General features: G+C 39.6%; 1 protein-coding gene across 5 annotated transcripts in view; it reads right to left on the bottom strand.

Annotated features, from left to right (window-relative positions):
* LOC148370270 (sterile alpha motif domain-containing protein 10-like) overlaps positions 1-19,291 on the bottom strand; it is a 93,873-nt gene that overhangs the window by 37,990 nt on the left and 36,592 nt on the right. For all 5 annotated transcript variants that reach the window (XR_015850102.1, XR_015850100.1, XR_015850101.1 and 2 more), the window contains exon 2: positions 17,601-17,785. Coding sequence is in view for 2 of the 5 variants with exons in the window: in XM_088332738.1 (XP_088188864.1) it covers positions 17,601-17,785 (185 nt within the window). In the remaining 3 variants the exon portion in view is untranslated. The remainder of the gene's footprint in view (positions 1-17,600; positions 17,786-19,291) is intronic.

The following is a 19,291-nucleotide window of genomic DNA, read 5'->3' as shown; positions in this document are numbered from 1 at the left end:
ATCATAGAAATAAAATATTAAATTGTTACATTTATTATCCACATTTTTGTTACCATTTGTTAGCATAGCATGAACACGGTGAAAGTAAGAAGAGGCCTTTTTTTTACAGTACAAACGCCAAAATAGAGGAGTTTATTTTGAGCACGTCTGAGTAACACACGTACTTGCAAGCGAGTCATAAAGAGCTTGACCGAGGCTGAGGCTGCAATGATGACACAAGCCAAGAGATGGCGGCAGCAAGTAAAAACGTTCCTTGTGTACAGCTCCTTTAAAGTTTGTTGTCATTTAACCTTACAATTTTTCCCAAATCACAAAATGTTCACAATTACCATTCGAAAATAAGAGCGAGTATGCGGCCAAAGAATCACTCGTCTCCTATCATCAACTGCGTGCCTTGTGTCAGGGAGCGATATTCAGACCACGACCAGTGATTCTGATTCGGCACACTTCCTCGGCGACGATCAATAGAAGGAGTGGTATTAGCAAGCTAACAGGAACTCAAGTTCAGCCATCCGGAAATATGTCAAAGTTGCTTGGCCTTTTTTTTTTAAGAAAAAATAGGAGGATTACCGTATTTTCCGCACTATAGGGCGCACCGGGTTATAGGGCGCACCCCCAAAAAATAGTTTTTGGTCCTATATCTTCCATAGATAAGGCACACCGGATTATAAGGCGCTACAATGGGAACGTCGACAAAATAGTCAGATGATTCAGTCCAACTGATTACCCCCTTAACATTCCCAAAGCTTGCAAAGAAGCAAATACGTGTCGTAGACACGTGCGGATGCGGTGTCCGTACGATGTCACTTGAATGCGTCATTTCAAATATCATTCGGAAGGTTGAAGTCTTGGGATTCAAGAAATGCCAAACATTTCTATGTTTCTATTTTCGCTCACAACTTTACTGTGCATATGACAATAAACACTTGGAATTGAGTTGAATTCACTCAACTCATCACAGCAACATCAAGATCGTTCTAAAACAAGATACCGGGAAAATAGAAAGCCGCATAACTCACCTAAGTTCTCACGTTCAATAATGATACGCAATCATGGTCTTCTTACAACCGTAAATCCAGGAGAGTAGAATATTTACAAATACAAACTAATGAAACATGTTTCTTTATGGCATACTTTAGCAAGCTTGCTACGCCATTGCTAAACTCGGCCGATTGCAGGGTTTGTTTTGGCCATCTCGCCAATCCGAGGCTCCGAATAACTTCAGCCAATAGCGATCGATTTAACGGATGATTGACACATCTTTTTCGGCCAATTGCAGGGTTTGTTTTGGCCCTCTAGCCAATCCGAGGCTCCGAATAACTTCAGCCAATAGCGATCGATTTAATGGATGATTGACACATTGGTTAGCCAATGAAACGCCGGTATATAAATCCCAGCATACACCGCGGACTTGCTACGCCATTGCTAAACTCGACCGATTGCAGGGTTTGTTTTGGCCATCTAGCCAATCCGAGGCTCCGAATAACTTTAGCCAATAGTGATCGATTTAAAGGATGATTGACACATTGGTTAGCCAATTAAACGCCGGTATATAAATCCCAGCATACACCGCGGACTTGCTACGCCATTGCTAAACTCGGCCGATTGCAGGGTTTGTTTTGGCCATCTAGCCAATCCGAGGCTCCGAATAACTTCAGCCAATAGTGATCGATTCAAATGATGATTGACACATTGGTTAGCCAATGAAACGCCGGTATATAAATCCCAGCATACACCGCGGACTACTCCACGTTCGGGGTAAAATCGAGTCGGCGGCTGTTGAGTAGTTGCGAGACCTTGCGAATTTAATATTGAGCCATATATAAGGCGCACTGTGTTATAAGGCGCATGGTCAGCTTTTGAAAAAAATTAAGACTTTTAGGTGCGCCTTATAGTGCGGAAAATACGGTACATGTCGAATATATACTGCTGCATGTCATTAGCAATACTGAATTTAATTACTGCAAGATAATCCAAAAATTATGTTGTTCATTTGATAAAAAAATTAAACTTGATTACACAAATTCGCTTAATTTTTATTCTATATATCGCTACAAGTAACTGTTTGTAAGGTTTCTTATCGCTTAATAAGGGCAATTGCAATCTTTAAGGGAGCAATTGGCTGAGGTTCACAGGTTTGCTTTTATTCAAAAAGAATGGCGCATGGAATTAATTAATGTTAAAAGGAGCTGGACAGAAGTTAAAACTCAAGAATGAATGGATTAAGGGAACTATTAAAACATGGTCAACAATACAAAAAAAAATATCAAGGGCCGTGAATAGGGCTACAAAAATAGCAAAAAAAAAAAAAAAAAAAAAAAGATTTTAAACCTAGGGTCATGGATGTAGGATTTTAAAAATGGGCACAAAAAGGATTGATGTTGATTACCCAAGTGTTAGAAGGACAGGTATCGAAATCTTTTCAACAACTTCAACAAGAATTTGACCAGCCTAGAAATTAATTTTATAAATATTTGCAACTAAGGCATTACCTCCAGAAACCTTATGAATGGAGAAAAATATTTAAGGAGCCAACTAAAGTTAAGGAATTATTGATATCATACTCAAAAGGACAATTATTAAAGGGGGTTATCTCAAAATTGTATAAAGCTCTGCAAATGGATCTCAGTCATGATGAGATGGAGGTTAAGAAAAATGGGAACAAGAAGCTAATGTAGTGATAAAAGACGACCACTGGGAGAAAACTTGGAAAAAGGGACACAAAATAAACCAGCAGTCCGACATGGAGAGAGTTTGAATGGAAACTAAAAATGTGTTTATTCTATAGACCCTCTATCACTTCAAAATATAAGAATACATACAATTTATGTTGGCGTAACTGTGGGAGGGTCGGGGATTTTACACACATTTTCTGGAATTGCCCTGTGATACAAAATTTCTGGAGAAGTATTCAGACAGAAATGAAATTTTTTATTGGTTGGGAGTTGCGGTTGGACCCAGTGACCTATGTATTGGGAATTTTGCCAGAATTATTGACTGGACAACATGATTATATACTAAAGGTTATGCTTCTGGTAGCAAAGAAAATGATCAGTTTGCTGTATTTGTATTTATTATTATTCAGCCAGTATCAACCATCAACATGATATCTACCGGAAATCATTTTGTCACGCAAAGCTATCCGACGTGACTCGTCACCTTCGATCGGCGCCGGGTTTTTAGACCCAACTGCTGTGTTTGGAGTCATTAGGTGACCAAACCCCCCAATTCCAACACTTAATGCCGAGCGCCAAGCAGGGAGGCAATGGGTACCAATGTTGTAAGTCTTAGGTATGACTTGGCCGAGGCTTGAACCAGCGACCTCCCAGTCTCGGAGCGGGCGCTCTACCATCCAGGCTACCGAGTTGAAACCACACCTTCCTGACATAAAGCAATGGAGAGACAAATTAAAGCAAATGTACATTATGGAAGAAAATCACTGCAAGACTTTAACTGAAACTAAATCTATTTGAGAAAAGATGGAAGCATATCAGACACTTTTTACTTGATGTCTAAACACCACACCTTTTATTTTATTTCTTTTATTATCATTTTTGTTGTTGTTTCTTCTGTTATTTATGGAATGTCAATTGTATATATTTTGTCCGTGTTGCTGTACGATGGGTGACGCAACCCTCTGTCCAATTGTGTGTGAGAAAAAAAAAAAAGAAAAGAGAAAAAAGAAAAAAAAAAGGAGCTGTACAGAATTCGGAACTTTGGTGTTCTTTGTCGCAATTTCCTGGCTTGTGTCTTCATTGCGGCCTCGTGCTTTTTTTAGATGCACTCAAAAAACTGTTTTTTTTTTTTTCATACTTTTGGGAGTTTGGGTTGGCATTTAGGCTCTACTACAAGCGGCTATTTTCTTACTTTCACCATTTTCATGCTACACTGACAAATAGAAGAAAAAAAAAAAAAACTCGGGGGACGAGCATTACATCACTAACGAGCCCCCTGAAATCCCCCACAGCCCTAAATTTTCGAATCTAACGTGTTCCACCACTAACAGCTCTGCTAAAATTAAGAAAGCAGTTAGGCACAGTGGAAATAAAGCATGAGAGCTCTCTGAACTCAGTTGGACATTGTTAACACTTAATAGAGAAACTTTTTAAGGACACCCCAAATGACACACCCCGCCTTTAAGGTAAGACAATAGCATTTTAAAAGTTGCTTTTTTTCGATACATAAATTATGATAAAGCTGTATAGTAGGTCAATTTATACGAATGACTGTGCCTCACCAGACAAGAACCTCACCGCACGTCATTGTTTGAAACTGTTGTGGTTTTTCGGAACGGCAGAACGAAAGTGTTCAAATGTTGCGTAAGCCGCTGCACAAGCTGACTGTTGTATGTCACTATGTAAATGTTGACTTTCCCTGAAGTGTCTTTGTTACATATGCCCACACACCGACAATACACAGACCGGTGATGTGACAGCTCGGACGAACACTTTGCTCATCTGTCAACCTAGACGAGCTACAATCACCTTCTAAGCGCGACTAGCAGCTAGGGCCTCAAAACAACCTACCAAAACCAAATATGTTCCAGCTTCCCGAGGCTTTAACTGGATATTGGATATATTTTCACAGCTCAAATGTGGTAATGTGTAGGCACAAGAACAATGTGTGATATGTGATAGGGGGTTGAACGCATTTATGATAAAAAGGAATCATCAGTCACTTTGAGGCCTTTTTGTATTGCTTATATTTGCTTTATTAGATGCATACTTTTCTGTGTCAAATCCATGGCCTGCAGGCCAATTGTGGCCTGTTATATCATTTTAAGTGGCTCGTGAGGCAATGCTGAGAGAAGCATAAGAGAAAAAAATTGTCAATGACTTGCAGTTTTAAATATGTCCACTGGATGTTGCCAAAGCCAGGCACCATTCACAAAGCTCTATTGACTGACTAAAATGAAATTACCCAGAGAAAATTAAGGAAAACTATCGAATATGATTTTACTTAAAAGTCACAGATATACCTTTTGAGGCAACAAAGAAAATATTACATTATAAAAAAAATAGCACCTGGGTTTATTTGTAAATGTTTAAAGAAGGTTTAGCTCCTTTCTACAATCCATATGAATTGTAACAGCCAAGTTTCCATATGCAGGCAAACATTTATGTAAAACAAAAAATCTGAAAGACTTTTAAATCATTAAACCAATCATTTAAATTAGTGTTCCTATGTTATCGTTCTCACTTTCCAGTCAGCATCTGCTTTTGCGAGTCAAATAAACTTAACTGGAAATTAATTCTTTTTTTTTTCCCTTATAAAAACACAGTTGAAGAACAGTGCAAGAGATTAAATCTTAGTGAAGGAAATAAACAATGAGGGGGACAAAACCCCCAATTATCGTTTTATAATCGAATATTACATCCCTGAATCATAATTCCATTGTGAGGCACCTCCCTGTGAGAATGTTTTTTCTACCGTGAGCTAAAATGAGTTTGACACCCCTGCTGTAGTGTTTTATTTTGAATTTACTTAAAGTGTCCGTTTATCCTTTTCTCGAGGAGGTCTAAATTTATTCGGTGCTCAAACAGTTACAGCGAGCAGAGAAAATCATCTCCTTCACAAAGTTGCTGGTTCTCATTTGTACGTAAAATCCGTGGATTAATGTCCAGATTGAGCCAAGCGTAAAAGAGGAGCAAAACACCAAACGGCTGCCAAAACCTCTACTCCGCAACCGAAGCTCATGTCATGAGGATTACTTACACAGACATGTCGTGCAAACAAGCGCAGTGTGTATGCGCTCCTGTGGCTTCATATAAAATGCTGAATCCTAGCCAGGTACTTGAACATCTTTTCAAAGCAGCTCATTTGAGACGCTGCTAAAGCTCTAGATTTAAACAGCAAGGAAAAAGATCAATTTGGCCCTGATATAATCTGCTCTGATGTAATTGATTTTTGTAAGCTTACACACAACTGACAGTAATTGAGCTAGGTAACGGTGTTGAAAGTTCTCTATGAATGCAGACAAGGGAAGGTGAATTTTTTGGGGGGAATTTTAAGGTAAAAATGCAAAAACAAAATATATAGTCCTGCCATTTTGTTTCAAAACCACATTAAGAAGACTAATCAGTCATTATTAAGCTGAGAGAGACATCCAAGTGCCTGGTAATCATTATCAAACTATTATGAAAGGCAACCATACAAGCATGCACTCTTTCTTTTACCCTTTTAACATTTGATATTGAGTATTTTGCAGTATGATAGAGCAGTGCTTGTCAACCTTTTTTGAGCCCCTCCCCGAATAGTTTTGAGGCACCTCGCCATTGATAATGTTTAGAAATAAAGTCCTGGCAACAATTGCATTTATTTTTAGCTTAAATCATTATGTCTCAATTGAAATTAAAACATTTTTCTTATCATTTGTTGATCAGGCTGTATAGTTTGTCACTGGTTGAAATACACTGCACTAGAGCTTAGTTTTATTGTATGTGGTTTGATAGAAATTCTGCTTCATTTCAAAGGACCTTGGAGGTACAGAAAGCTCATTAGTCAGTTTGACTCTCTGCACATAATGAAGGTTAAGAACATGAAAGCAATGTAGACGATTTTCATCTATGAATATAAATAAAATAAACAGTGCATTAATGCTTGAACATGAAGGCTTTAGTGTTGATTTAATTGCAGCGTTAATAAACAATTAGGTGCACCTTGATATTTTAGATAAAAGCAACGGTAAACTGAATCACAAGGCAAAAAAGCCAAAGAGAAGGTTAGTTGTGCATCAGACCGAAGCCCCCACATCCACCCCCATCCTCTTGCGTGCCTGCCGACCATCTATCAGTGTCTATGTCCTCTGGCCAACTCTTTTCTGATCCTCTTCACACTTTGTCGACTCCCCCACTCTTAGCGAGACCTAATTCTGTCCAGTGGGAGAAGCTCGCTCATTCATTACATACGGAGGGAGCAGAGGCAAAATGAGCCTGAGGAACGGAAAGCCAAGTTGAAATTCAATACAGAGCAGAAGGATGAGGGATGGGCAAGGCGGGTAATATACACTGCACCGATTGTCTTCCTGTTGTCTATCAAGACTGAGAGGTTTCATGCTAAGAAGTTCCAGTTCTTGCCAGTTTTGAAATGCTGACCTACACAGTAAAATATGTCATTGGGGTTCACGATCCTGATGGAAAATAAGAGAATAGCATTGCTTTGCAGTTTTAAAACGTAGATCAGGGGTTGCCAACTGTTTTGAAGCTGAGAGCTCCTTTTTTGTTACTGATAAGAGCAAAGGGCAACCAGTTATTGCCCGGGGGGAAAGCGAGAGTGGTGACAATGTATATATATATATATATATATATATATATATATATATATATATAGTATAAGTATTATATATAAGGTTGCATGGACAGGTGCTGGAAGAAGTTGAAAGTTTTAGGTACTTGGGTTGTGATGTGGCTGCAGTTGGTGAAATGGAGTGGGAGGTATTGCACAGAGTGATTCAAGGAAGCAAGGTTTTGGATGCTATGAGGAGAGTGATGAGCAACAAGAGTATGAGTATGGATGTTAAGCGGGGACTGTATGAGAGTGTGATTGTGCTGATTGACGGTGTTGGATAGTGTTATGAGTGCACCGCAGGAAAGAGGTCTAAATATAATGGAAGCTCGAGTTCTTGTTGGTGATAAGAATGAGTGGAGAGGTGTTGTGAAAGGATAGTAGGATGTTTGGATGCGTTCTAAGGGATGGGCAAGGCACTCACTGTATGATGCGGCAGGGTTAAACTAGTGAAAGTTGCCGGGCCCTGCTGTTGAACAGAAGAGTGTGTTGTGTCACCCTGACCTGGGTGACATGGCTACTTTCTTGTGTCCCGTTTCATCTGGAGGGACGAAAGCATGACCGACTTGGGTGCTGAGGTGCTTAATTTGTGGATGTTTAGGCATTTGGGTTGGCCATGGTCCAAAAAATGTTGTTTGTGATTTTTTGCTACTTTTTCCCATATATATATATATATATATATATATATATATATATATATATATATATATAATGTGTGTGTATATTGGGTCTTACTCTTTGGTTTTCCATTATCATGTGTCAATGACCCAGCCAAAAAGGGAAATGCCACCCAAAAATCGTTTCACAGCTCAATGCGGGTGATGCTGTAATGGCGCACAGCCATTCTAGTTTGATATGGATTTCTAAAATAACATGTTTTCACTGTATTGTTTCTATGTTAATACTTTTTGTTAAACATGTCAGGAATCAATTTTCCTAGAAAATCACAATGACCCTTGATACATTTTTAGAACCAGTTCACAGGCTACTCAGGTGGTCCGCGGGCACCACGTTAGATACCCCTGATAACAATTATTGTCTAATTTAAATTGTAGCCTCATTAATTGTTTTTTTTTGTCTGGACTTTTGTTTTTTCCAAACTTTTTTAGATTCAATGTGTGTATTTTTCCATCTTGTTCCAAAATTATTTTTTTTTTCGATTAATGGAAATGTCCTTTTTCATTGTAAGATAAATTGTTTAAAAGTTTTATGTTTTTCTAAAAAAACAGACTTCAAATATGCTCATCATTGTATTAGTTTTGATCAAGTCAAGTCAAGTCAAGTCATTTTTATTTGTATAGTCCTTAACCTCAAATAGTCTCAAAGGGCTTCACAAGTTGTTACATATAAGAAGTTTATGTTATTCGTATGCTATAGCGTAAAAGTGAGTTTTAAGCTTAGATTTAAACATTTCCACTGAGGTTGCAGGTCGGATCTCAGGGGGAAGAGCATTCCACAACACCGGTGCCCGGATGGAGAACGCTCTCGAACCAGCGGAACACTTCTTGGCTCTTGGGATCACCAGGAGACCGGCGCTCTCAGAACGAAGGCTTCGGGCCAGGACATAGGGGGAAATCAGATCTGAAAGATATGAGGGGGAAAGTCCATGTATGATTTTGTATAGTAATAGGAGAACCTTAAAATTGCATCTTGGGCTAACAGGGAGCCAATGCAGGTTAGCCAAAATTGGGGTGATGTGATCGTAATTTTTTGTCCTAGTTAAAAGCCTCGCTGCAGCATTTTGTACCAGCTGAAGACTCTTGAGTTTGGTCATCGGAAGACCGGAAAGTAGTGCATTACAGTAATCGAGACGGGAGGTAACAAACGCGTGAATTATGATTTCCGCATCCGACTGAGAAAGTATAGGACGAATTTTAGCAATGTTACGGAGATGGAAGAAAGCGGTTCTAGTAATTTTCTTCACATGTGTTTGAAAGGACAGATCGGGGTCGAAAATGACACCTAAATTTTTAATTGAGTCGCTCTGTGTGATGTGGCAATTGTCGATGTTCACAGCGGTTTTAGAGAATAAGTCACGGGACTTAGATGGACCAATAACTAACATTTCAGTCTTTTCAGACTTAAGACGCAGGAAATTGAGTGACATCCACTCTTTTATCTCAATGAGGCAGGCCTCCAAATTTCCACAGTTTAGTGTGGCAGATTCCTCCATCGGGAGATAGAGTTGAGTGTCATCTGCGTAGCAATGGAAACTGATATTATACTTGCGAATAATATCACCTAGTGGAAGCATATAAATGCTGAAGAGAAGGGGGCCAAGCATTGAACCCTGCGGAACACCACAGGTAACATTAAATGGCTCAGATGTCAATTCGCCATATTTAACGCAGTGTGTCCTATCTGAGAGGTAGGATCTGAACCATAAGAGGACGTTTCCTGAGAGACCAATCCATTTTTCCAACCGTTCTAACAAGATATTATGGTCCACTGTGTCAAAAGCAGCACTAAGGTCCAGCAGCAGCAAAAGTGATGATGCGCCAGAGTCCATTGCCCGTAGGAGATCATTGGTTACCTTAATCAGAGCTGTCTCAGTAGAGCGGTTATCCCTAAATCCTAATTGCATTGATTCAAAGAGATTGTTCTCGGACATGAAATCATTCAGCTGCTGTGCCACTACTTTTTCAAGTATTTTAGAAAGAAACGGTAGATTTGACACAGGTCTATAACTACATAAGTTTTCTGGATCAAGGTTGGGTCGTTTCAGTGTGGGTTTAATGACGGCGGACTTAAAAGCCGCTGGAACTACACCTGAGGAGAGTGATAAGTTTAAAATATTTAGAACTGAAGGTGCAAGAACGCCAAAGAGACCTTTAATAAGTGAACCTGGAAGCGGGTCGAACTGGCAAGTCGTCGGTTTGGCCGTATTCACCATCTGTTTAAGGTTATCGAGTGACAGTTCACTAAAACGGGACAAAATCCCTGGACTGCCACCATATCGTGAATCTATAGATTTGAGTGCTTTAGTATGTGTTGAATTAATACTGTCTTTAGCGATTTCTTCCTGTATGCTTTGGATCTTCTTAGTAAAGAAGACTATTATGTCGTGGGCAGAATGAGTGGAGCTATCTGGGATAGTCTGTTGCCTTGTAAGCAATGCTACAGTTTTGAAAAGGACCTTGGAATTGTTCTTTTGTGACGCAATCACCTTCGAAAGGTAGGCTGATTTTGCAGAGGCCAGGGCCGCTTTATACTTTAACAAACTATGAAAAATCAATTGTTGTTCCAACTTCCTTCTTTTACACTGTCATTTTTTTGTAGTTTTTGTAATAATTCTGACAAATCATTGATGACACTGAAAAAAAAAAATATTTACGCTAAAGCTATAGTTTGGATTTTGAGAGTAAAACAATATTTGTCTGTTCCCTCACAGAGCCTGCTGGCAGTTGATCTCTGTTCTGTTCTTGTCTTTTCAGGGATTCAATTTGTCTCTGTGATCCCACTGTGAGTGACAAATTGACACATGAGCTTGCATATCTTGTAATATTTCAATCCTTTTTTCCCAGCCACTGTAGACACCACATCCTCCTTGTCCATGGTTGATTTGAATGAGTTATTAAACAGGCAAGGTACTATTGGGCTCTCTTTCAAAAATAAATGCTCTTTAAATGACTGTGTGTCACCTTCAAGCTCTGTTTGGTCACTTTAGGGACACAAATAATATCTGGTAGGATAGACTCAATCCAAGGACAAAGGATCAGGAAAGAGTTTCAACAAATATCTATAGGCGCTTTTCTTGGACACTGTTCCGGCCATCCTCGGCTCGCCATTTTTGGTTTTCCATTATAAATAAGTACTTGGTCCTAAGTCCCTGGCATGTCCGTTCTTTGTACCACCTCTGTGGGAGTTCCAAAACACCGCCCCGGGGACTAAAACGTCACTGACGACCACCGATTAGTCAACAACCTCAGTCAGTGCCGACCTCTGATTTCTCAGAAAGGATCTTCCCCGGGACGTGATCCCCCCAAAATTGCTGCCATTGTGTTTTAGCGTATTATCTTTAGAAAAGAAAAAAACATTTTATCGAGTTATAGCTGCCCGTAATTCTGCCTGTGGTCAGTTTGCGAGGTGCAGTCGATGAATGAATCCAATGGGAGGTCAACGGAACAAGATTGAATGGTTCCAATTTCTGTACATTACGCTATAAGGTAGGCTAACGTCTGTTGCTAATATTATCATGTGTGCTTGTTCATGGTAGACCATAAAAAAACTTCATCCATCCATCAATTAACTGCACCGCTTATCCTCAGTAGAGTCGCGGGGGTGCTGGATCCCATCCCAGCTATCTTCGGGCAGTGGGCAGGAGACACCCTGAACTGGTTGCCAGGGCACACACGGACAGACAATTTGCTCGCTCGTTCACACCTAGCGACAATTTTGACCGGCCAATCAACCTAACACGCATGTTTTTGGAATCTATCTTAGTTTTTCTTTTCAAGTTTTGAAATCCCTCTTTAAATGTTGGCCAGACGTTTCATTTATATTTTTAAACGATGTGTTGCGATATAGTGTTAAGTTGTTAACGATTTTCAGTGGCAATTAGCAACTTACTGGTCTTATTTAACATGTAAAATAAGTCGATTTAAAATATGTCCTTTCTTTTGCTAGTGTAACCTGACAAAATATAGCAGGGTTCCACAAGTTTATTTAAGCTGAAATTATAAGGTAAAAAAAAAAAAGTTATTTTCTTCTTGTTTTGGTTCACGGTATTCCTGTTATTTTGGATTTTACTAAATTTTTAAACCATTTCTCACGATTCACAACATAAGAACAACAAATAATACTAGAAGTGAGCAGAATTTATCTTCCAAATAAATGTTCTTTTTACAACATTGTATCTTTGTTTTTTGTTTATTGGTAATAGGAAATTTTTAAACTCAGTAAAATTATGAGTAAAATGTTTACTTTGATTCATTCTTTTATTATTCATTGTAATCTTAAAAAAACGTCATCAAACAAAACAAATTACTACAGTATCATTCATTCATTCCCTCCACCGCTTATCCTCGGTAGGGTCGCGGGGTGCTGTAGCCCATACCAGCTGTCTTTGGGCAGGGGACACCCTGAACTGGTTGCCAGCCAGTTGCAGGGCACACAGAGACAGACAACTCACTCGCTCATTCACACCTACGGACAATTTAGACGGGGCCAATTAACCTGACATGCAGGTTTTTGGAATGTGGGAGGAAACTGGAGTGCCCGGAGGAAACCCACGCAAGCACGGGGAGAACATGCAAACTCCACACAGGAAGGTTCGAACTCATGACCTCAGAACTGTGCCGCACACGCATTAACCACTGCTCCGCCGTGCTACCCTTTGGCTGATCAGTAGAAGAAAAAAAAACAATGACCTGCTTTTTGGCAAAGATAAAATTGGGAAATTTTCTGCAGTACAAGTCTCATGGCACACTGGTTTAAAGACACTGCAAAATAGTAATCTACAATTGTCCTCTGCTAGCAGTGACCGAGAGTATTTGGAGTAGCGCCGAAATGGGCAAGACGGAATCGGTTTACCAAAAAAATCAAGTTTTCAAAAATTGATTTTCATCACTAGACTTCAACACCACGCAATCAAAAAGAGACATTCAACTTTGCAACCTTACCTGAGAGGATTGCACCTGCAGTCTTAAATAAGACTATTCCATGCAATAAATCTATTTTTGTTATTTTAATTTTATGTGAAGATAACCCAAATAAATCTCTTTACATTTAAGTGATTCCCTTAGTTGTTGTCACTGTTTAAAGGTTCTGATCATTGAAATGCTAAAGCCCCCGACATACGAAACCATGACAAAAACGTGTCTTTCAAGTTACAAAAAAAATGTTTATTTGATATGGGAATTATTTATGACTGGCTTTGAAGGCCATCCCCAGACTGCATCAGGATCTTCAGGTAATTAGGTGCATTTCAAAATCAGAATCACCTTTGTTATCATTGGATTGCTACAACGAAGTTATGTTTGCACTCCAGTTGGAAGACTATACAACAAAAACACTAATAAATAGAAAAACAGAGTGCTTACCTCTGATATAAAGTATTCATATCTGAATTAAAACTACACACAACCGTGATGGAAAATAAGCCAATTTGATGTAGGTTGCGAATTTGACCACAAGAAGGAGTATATTGCCCGTGCATGGTGATGACATTAACGCACGGTAACTGCAATGGAGACTCTGAAAAGTATTTAGTACCCGGGGCGAGGCAAGCCTGGGAGAGCTGGAACCATGTAGTGGAAAAAAAGCTTAGGTGTCTGACCTCAGTACACAGATATATATCAAATGAAACAGCACAGTAATAATAAAGAGGACAATGACCATTAATGGACTCCTGTTACCACATTGAGAAAATAAGTACATTTTGCAAAGGAGCTGCTTTAGTCTTGCCTCCCTTTTGTGTTATGTATTTGAGGCGCCCACAGGATGACAAAGAAATACATAATCATTGTTTCAATCTCTTTGAATCGTTACTCTAAGCTGTTGCTTTTGTATAAAATATGTATATAGAAAAAAATAACTCTTTAAATAACATGGCAAAGACCTACAGTAGTAGGTAGTCATTGATGAGTCGACTAATCCTTTTTACCTGTAAAAGCTTGTATGAAGAAAATGTCACACAAAAAAATACTCCATGGATTACCAGTGGCCATAAGTTACCAGACAGTTGTTTATAGTACTGTGCCCTAATTTCCTGATTATGTGATCGGTCGTTTAATACTTAATAATCATTATAATTATAATTATGAGAAAGGCGATTTTCTATAGGAACTATTTTCGGGCTTTATTTCAAGAAGATAATTTTCTGATTAAAGGACCATTTGTGGCTAAATATACACCAAAGTCAAGGAAGTACAATTAGGCCAAGCCTTTACCAGTCTAGTTTGAAAAATGGCTTTACAAAAGTTTGATTTTACCTGTGCTTGTTTGTCCCAAAAAGACACCACATATGTGACTGTAACCTTCTAGATGCTGCCTCTATTGTTCGCCCAAATCTTCCCTTCCCCATTTAAATGTATTCCGTTTCGTGTTGTATGTCACGCAGCATTAAGGGGCCAAGCTCAAAGCGCTCAGCTCGCCTCATCTGATAAACATGTGCTGTGAGGATGGGATAGATAGTGTTAAAACAAATCTATTTTTGACATATCTGTTTAGTACTTGGATATGTAGACTTGTAATGGGCCCGGTCACACAGCCGTTTGCGTCTGTATCGCGGGTAAAATTTTGGGTTTTTTTTTTTGCCCGTGGTTGCCCGCGATGGAAAATGCGCAAAATTGGCCAACCCGCTGTTCATCGGTGGTATGCCCGCAAAACAGACTGTTCCGCTTCCTCATTGCGTCATTTCCGCGTCATTTTCTCGTGTGGACCACGAGTATAAAAGCTGCCGAGCCGGCGTTATGCCGAGAAATGCATCCTTGCCGAGATTTGCATCCCCTCGCTACTACAACCACTTTTACCTCGTTTTATCTCACTTTTAGGGAATTTAATGGCGAACATATAACCAAAACCACTTCGTCTTGCATTTGTTGGGAATGTAATACAACTTAAATCATTCCATCTTTGTATTTGTTGTGAATGTAATCGAACGGTAATGCACACCTTATACAAATCACTTTTGAGCAGGTAACATGTTTATTTTGCCTTTTTCTATTCAAATCGCTCGTATTGAAACTGTTATGCACTCTACCATAAAGCTTATTTCTGCATAATAAGCTTTACGGTAGAGTGCATAACAGTTCTCAAAAGTGATTTATATACGGTGTGCATTACTGTACATTACATTCCCTAAAAGTGAGATAGAACGAGGTAAAAGTGGTTGTAGTAGCGAGGGGATGCAAATCTCGGCATAACACCGGGCTGTAGAAATCATAACCGCTCAAGACACAGTCCCGTGAAGATCAAGATTTCAAACTATGGCACCGAAGAAGCCAATATGTTATTATTGTAATAGTTATTCATTTTTATTTTATTATCTTGTAATGAAATGAAAATAAATGTCAAGAAATAAAAATGGATTAAGACGAGGTCACCACGGTGACGGGGATCCATGTTCACCCCTTGACGTCTCGAGCACAACTGACGTGTGCTCGGCAAATCGCGCTGTATATACGCGGAGAAAGGCGTTTGATCGTCACACGCGTAACACGCTAATTTCACGTAATAACACCGCGATACAGGCGCAGAACATGCTATGACCGTGCTCCACCCACGATTACCCGCTGAAATTTCGCGTCCTACCCATGTGTAACCACACGTTCCGCGTCATTTCCGCGTCATTACCTCGTGTGCCGCCCGCGGTTAACACGTGGTCTAAAGTTTTGAGCAGCGCAAAACTTTTTCGCGCGGCCAACCGCGTTTGAATTTCCGACCGCGTGTAAAGCACTGCTGTATCTCGTCTATATGGCGATCTCAAAGCGTCCAATTTCGTCTACTTCACGGGCATAAATTTCTGGCCGTGATTCAGCCTCGATACGCCTGTGAAAGGCTTGGTGACCGGGCCCTAAAGTTTTAAGCAGCGCAAAACTTTTTCGCGCGGCCAACCGCGTGTGAATTTCCGACCGCGTGTAAAGCACTGCTGTATATCGTCTGTATTGCGATCTCAAAGCGTCCAACAGCGTCTGCTTCACAGGCAGAAATTTCTGGCCGTGATTTGGACGCAAACGGCTGTGTGACCGGGCCCATAGGAAACAATGCACAAACACATGCAGTTATAACATTTTTCAAAGAAAATCGCGGTTTGCAATCGCTTGGCAGGATCTCTTTCACCACTAATGTATCTGTTTTTTTCTTAACTACAATGTAAAGATGAGTGGCAATACAATCAATCTGAGAAAAAATGAATTACTTTGGTCAAAAGTACTATCAGATTCATTAGTGGACTGTTAAAACAAATACTCTTTTTGAAGGAAATTGATCATCTGCACAAGGCTCAAAGAGTATTTTTGTGCAGTTTTGCAAAATAAAAGCCAGTGCCAGTTTGAGAAGCTTTTTGACCGTCACCCCGTATTACACAGAGCATACCTGTAGTGACTGTCAGTGGTCTTGGTGTGTGTTTTTGTCTGTCTCTGCCTAGTGCACATGAACTATTAGCACTGACAAACTGAGCATGACAAATCTGTGAGTCATGCATAAATCCAACAATGCGCTGCCTTCACACAAGTAATTAGGGCTGATGTGTGAATAAACATTATAATGACGTATTACTGTAATAATCACTCCCGAGAGACTTTGCGTGCCCAAAATCGGAAAACACAAGCTTGGGCAATGAGTCCACCATGTGTGAATGTTAAGCATGCACAGAGAGAGACAAAGTGATTTTGTTAATAATAGATGAGGTGGGCATGTTGCCACGAAGAAACGATAAGCTTCATGGTATAGAGGTTTAATTATCCGACTGGGCGTAATCATATGGAAACAGCTTCACACTTTTGTTAAACCTTTTCTTGTTTGGATAGCTAAGGGGGTCCTCAAATTATTTATTAAATAAACCTGCAGTGAATGTGTACATCCCAGAGCCTCCTAGTTGCCCGTTTTTCCAAAGCTGCTGGGATGATTCCACTGAGTTTTGGGCTCACTTTTATGTGAGCAACAGGACTTAGAGAAAAAAAAAAAGAGTCTGTTGTGTCATGTGCTATCTTTGGTCAAGCATGGAGCGCACCATATTTTTTCCCCCCGTTTTGCCCCTCTGTGGACATTTGGTGTGAATTGGACTTTAGACTTCAGCGACTATGAGCCATGAAGAATGTACTGGCCAAATAGTCACTCATTTCTTAAAACAACCGCTGTGAAGAAAAAACACTTCAGAACCTGATATCACCACCATGCTTTACTGTTGGCATCTTGTGCCAGATGGAACGGGCTGCACACCTTCAAAAAACGTAACTTTTTGAGTCATCAGTCCACAGACTGTTTCCCCAGAAGTCTTGAGGAAAATCAAGATGCTTTTTGGCAAACGTGAGATGCAGTGGTATTCTCCTGGGAGCACTCCCATGGATGCCATTTTTGGCCAGTGGTTTCTTATTGTGAAGTCATTCAAAGTAACTTTTACATTCAGGAAGCAATTACTTTTTCACATAGAGGGAGATTTTGATATGTCCTTTGTGCCTTAACAAATGGAAACAACATATCAAAACTGCATTTTGCATTTCCTTGGGTTGTCTCTGTGTGATATTAGAGTTGTTTTGAGGATCTAAAACTTTGAGTGTTAAATATCCCAAAAACACATATAAGAAGTGGGGTGAAAATACTTTTTCATGGCACTGTACAAAGGTTTATCTTTTGTGTTTCTCAAAAATTTGTACCTGGATGCCCTCTGTGCCAGGCTGTTGTAGCAGTTTGACTGTGCGGGTGTGTGCATTCGTCTGGCCACGGCCATCATGCCAAGTAAGATGGCTTCCTCCGGAGCGACGCGGCAGCTGGTAGCTCAGCTCCTCAGCAGACACCGTGTGCTCCAGGGAGGTTCGGCAGAAGCTGAAGCTGGACGCCGCTGAAAGAACATATCACAGTATGAAAAACTAAATACATAGAAGTAGAACATACAAACAAATGTAATAAATATCTGTTTTACAACAAGAATAAAAAAATGAAAAGTGATTACATTTTGAAGCATGCACACCACTTTTCATTACATGCTTCATGACTTAAGGGCTGAGAAATAAGGACTTCATATTAAATAATTAAGCAAACAAAATAACCTCAAAATGTACTTTTCAATCCAAATGGTTTCATTATGGTTTGTAGATTGACAAAACAACAAATAAACCACCAAACCCGATCTCCAGAAAAAAAGCAAATTCTTCAGACCCATATTATTTCACTGTGTGACATTTGATGATTTGATAAAATCTAAATCTATGAAATAATATTGGCAGAGCCTGTGTCCCATATCAACTAACATCACAGTTCACAGATCCATTAACCACTTCAGTCATAGGAACACAACTTCCTGTGTTGTGTCTTGGACAAATACAGCCTGGGGTTGCCCATCCCTCTCCAGGCTGGGCAGAGGTTTGCTCCCCAACATGAAACAGATAGTAGTGGTTTTCATGTTTTCCAGTAGCAGAAGAAGCCTCCTGATCGGACTCAAATATAGCACCTTCATAATCTGGGTGCAGTTGTTTTTCAGTGCAATGTGTTATCCTACTACACATTGACTTTGTCTCTCTCTCACAGTAACAGGATCATTGAGGCACATTTTTGTTGTAAAAAGGGTTTCAAAACGAGGTGAGAGCAGAGTCATTCTGTAAAAAAAAAAGTCACAAAATACTGCAAACGAAAAGGTTACGAATGTATTTAGTGTGGAACGACCAATATGTTTTTTTGGGCTGATACTTATTATTAGTATTAAGATGCGTCTCGTAATCGATATTTCATTTGCTGCAAAAGCTTAAAAAATTGCGAGAGTTGGCTGAAAACTGAGTTGTAAAGCAAAGCTCTCGCTGGCTCCTCTTACTCAATTTTAAACATGTTTAAACGTCCGATTTAATCAATTAAAAAGGCCGATACAGATATCCGTCAAATTCCCAAATATTGGCGCTAATAATCGGCCTAGCCGATAATCGGTGGACTTCTAGTATTTAAGGGAGTGTGCTATGTGTGCAGAGATTTGCCCATCCCTGCTGCTAACCCAATCAAATTGCGCTGGGTGTTTGGTGTTTATAGTATTTTTCTGTCGGATTTCATAATAAAGTGTCTCAACAGTGAACATAGATTGTTTAATGAGCTTTTATATAAAGGATTCTTTGAGACAGACAGACAATACAGGGTCTGTTAGCATAGCACCACAAGTGTATACTGTACTTAAAACTTAATCTTATATATTTTGGACTGAACATCAGTCCTACCTGAGTTGCTTCAGCTTTGGATACACTAAAATAGAAAATTTACAGAGAAGATAGTTTTGGCCCTTGTTTTATTTCTGAACCAGATGTATTGATGAGCCAGACATTCTTGACTCCTGCTGTATACCATTTAGCATGCACAAAAATTTAAC

The sequence above is a fragment of the Urocampus carinirostris genome, chromosome 3 (genome assembly GCF_059441175.1).
Source record: "Urocampus carinirostris isolate Australia breed hairy pipefish chromosome 3, RoL_Ucar_1.0, whole genome shotgun sequence".
NCBI classification, from domain to species: Eukaryota; Metazoa; Chordata; class Actinopteri; order Syngnathiformes; family Syngnathidae; genus Urocampus; species Urocampus carinirostris.
The sequence above is the reverse complement of the archived record's forward strand: the minus strand, read 5'-3'. Positions and strand labels throughout refer to the sequence as shown.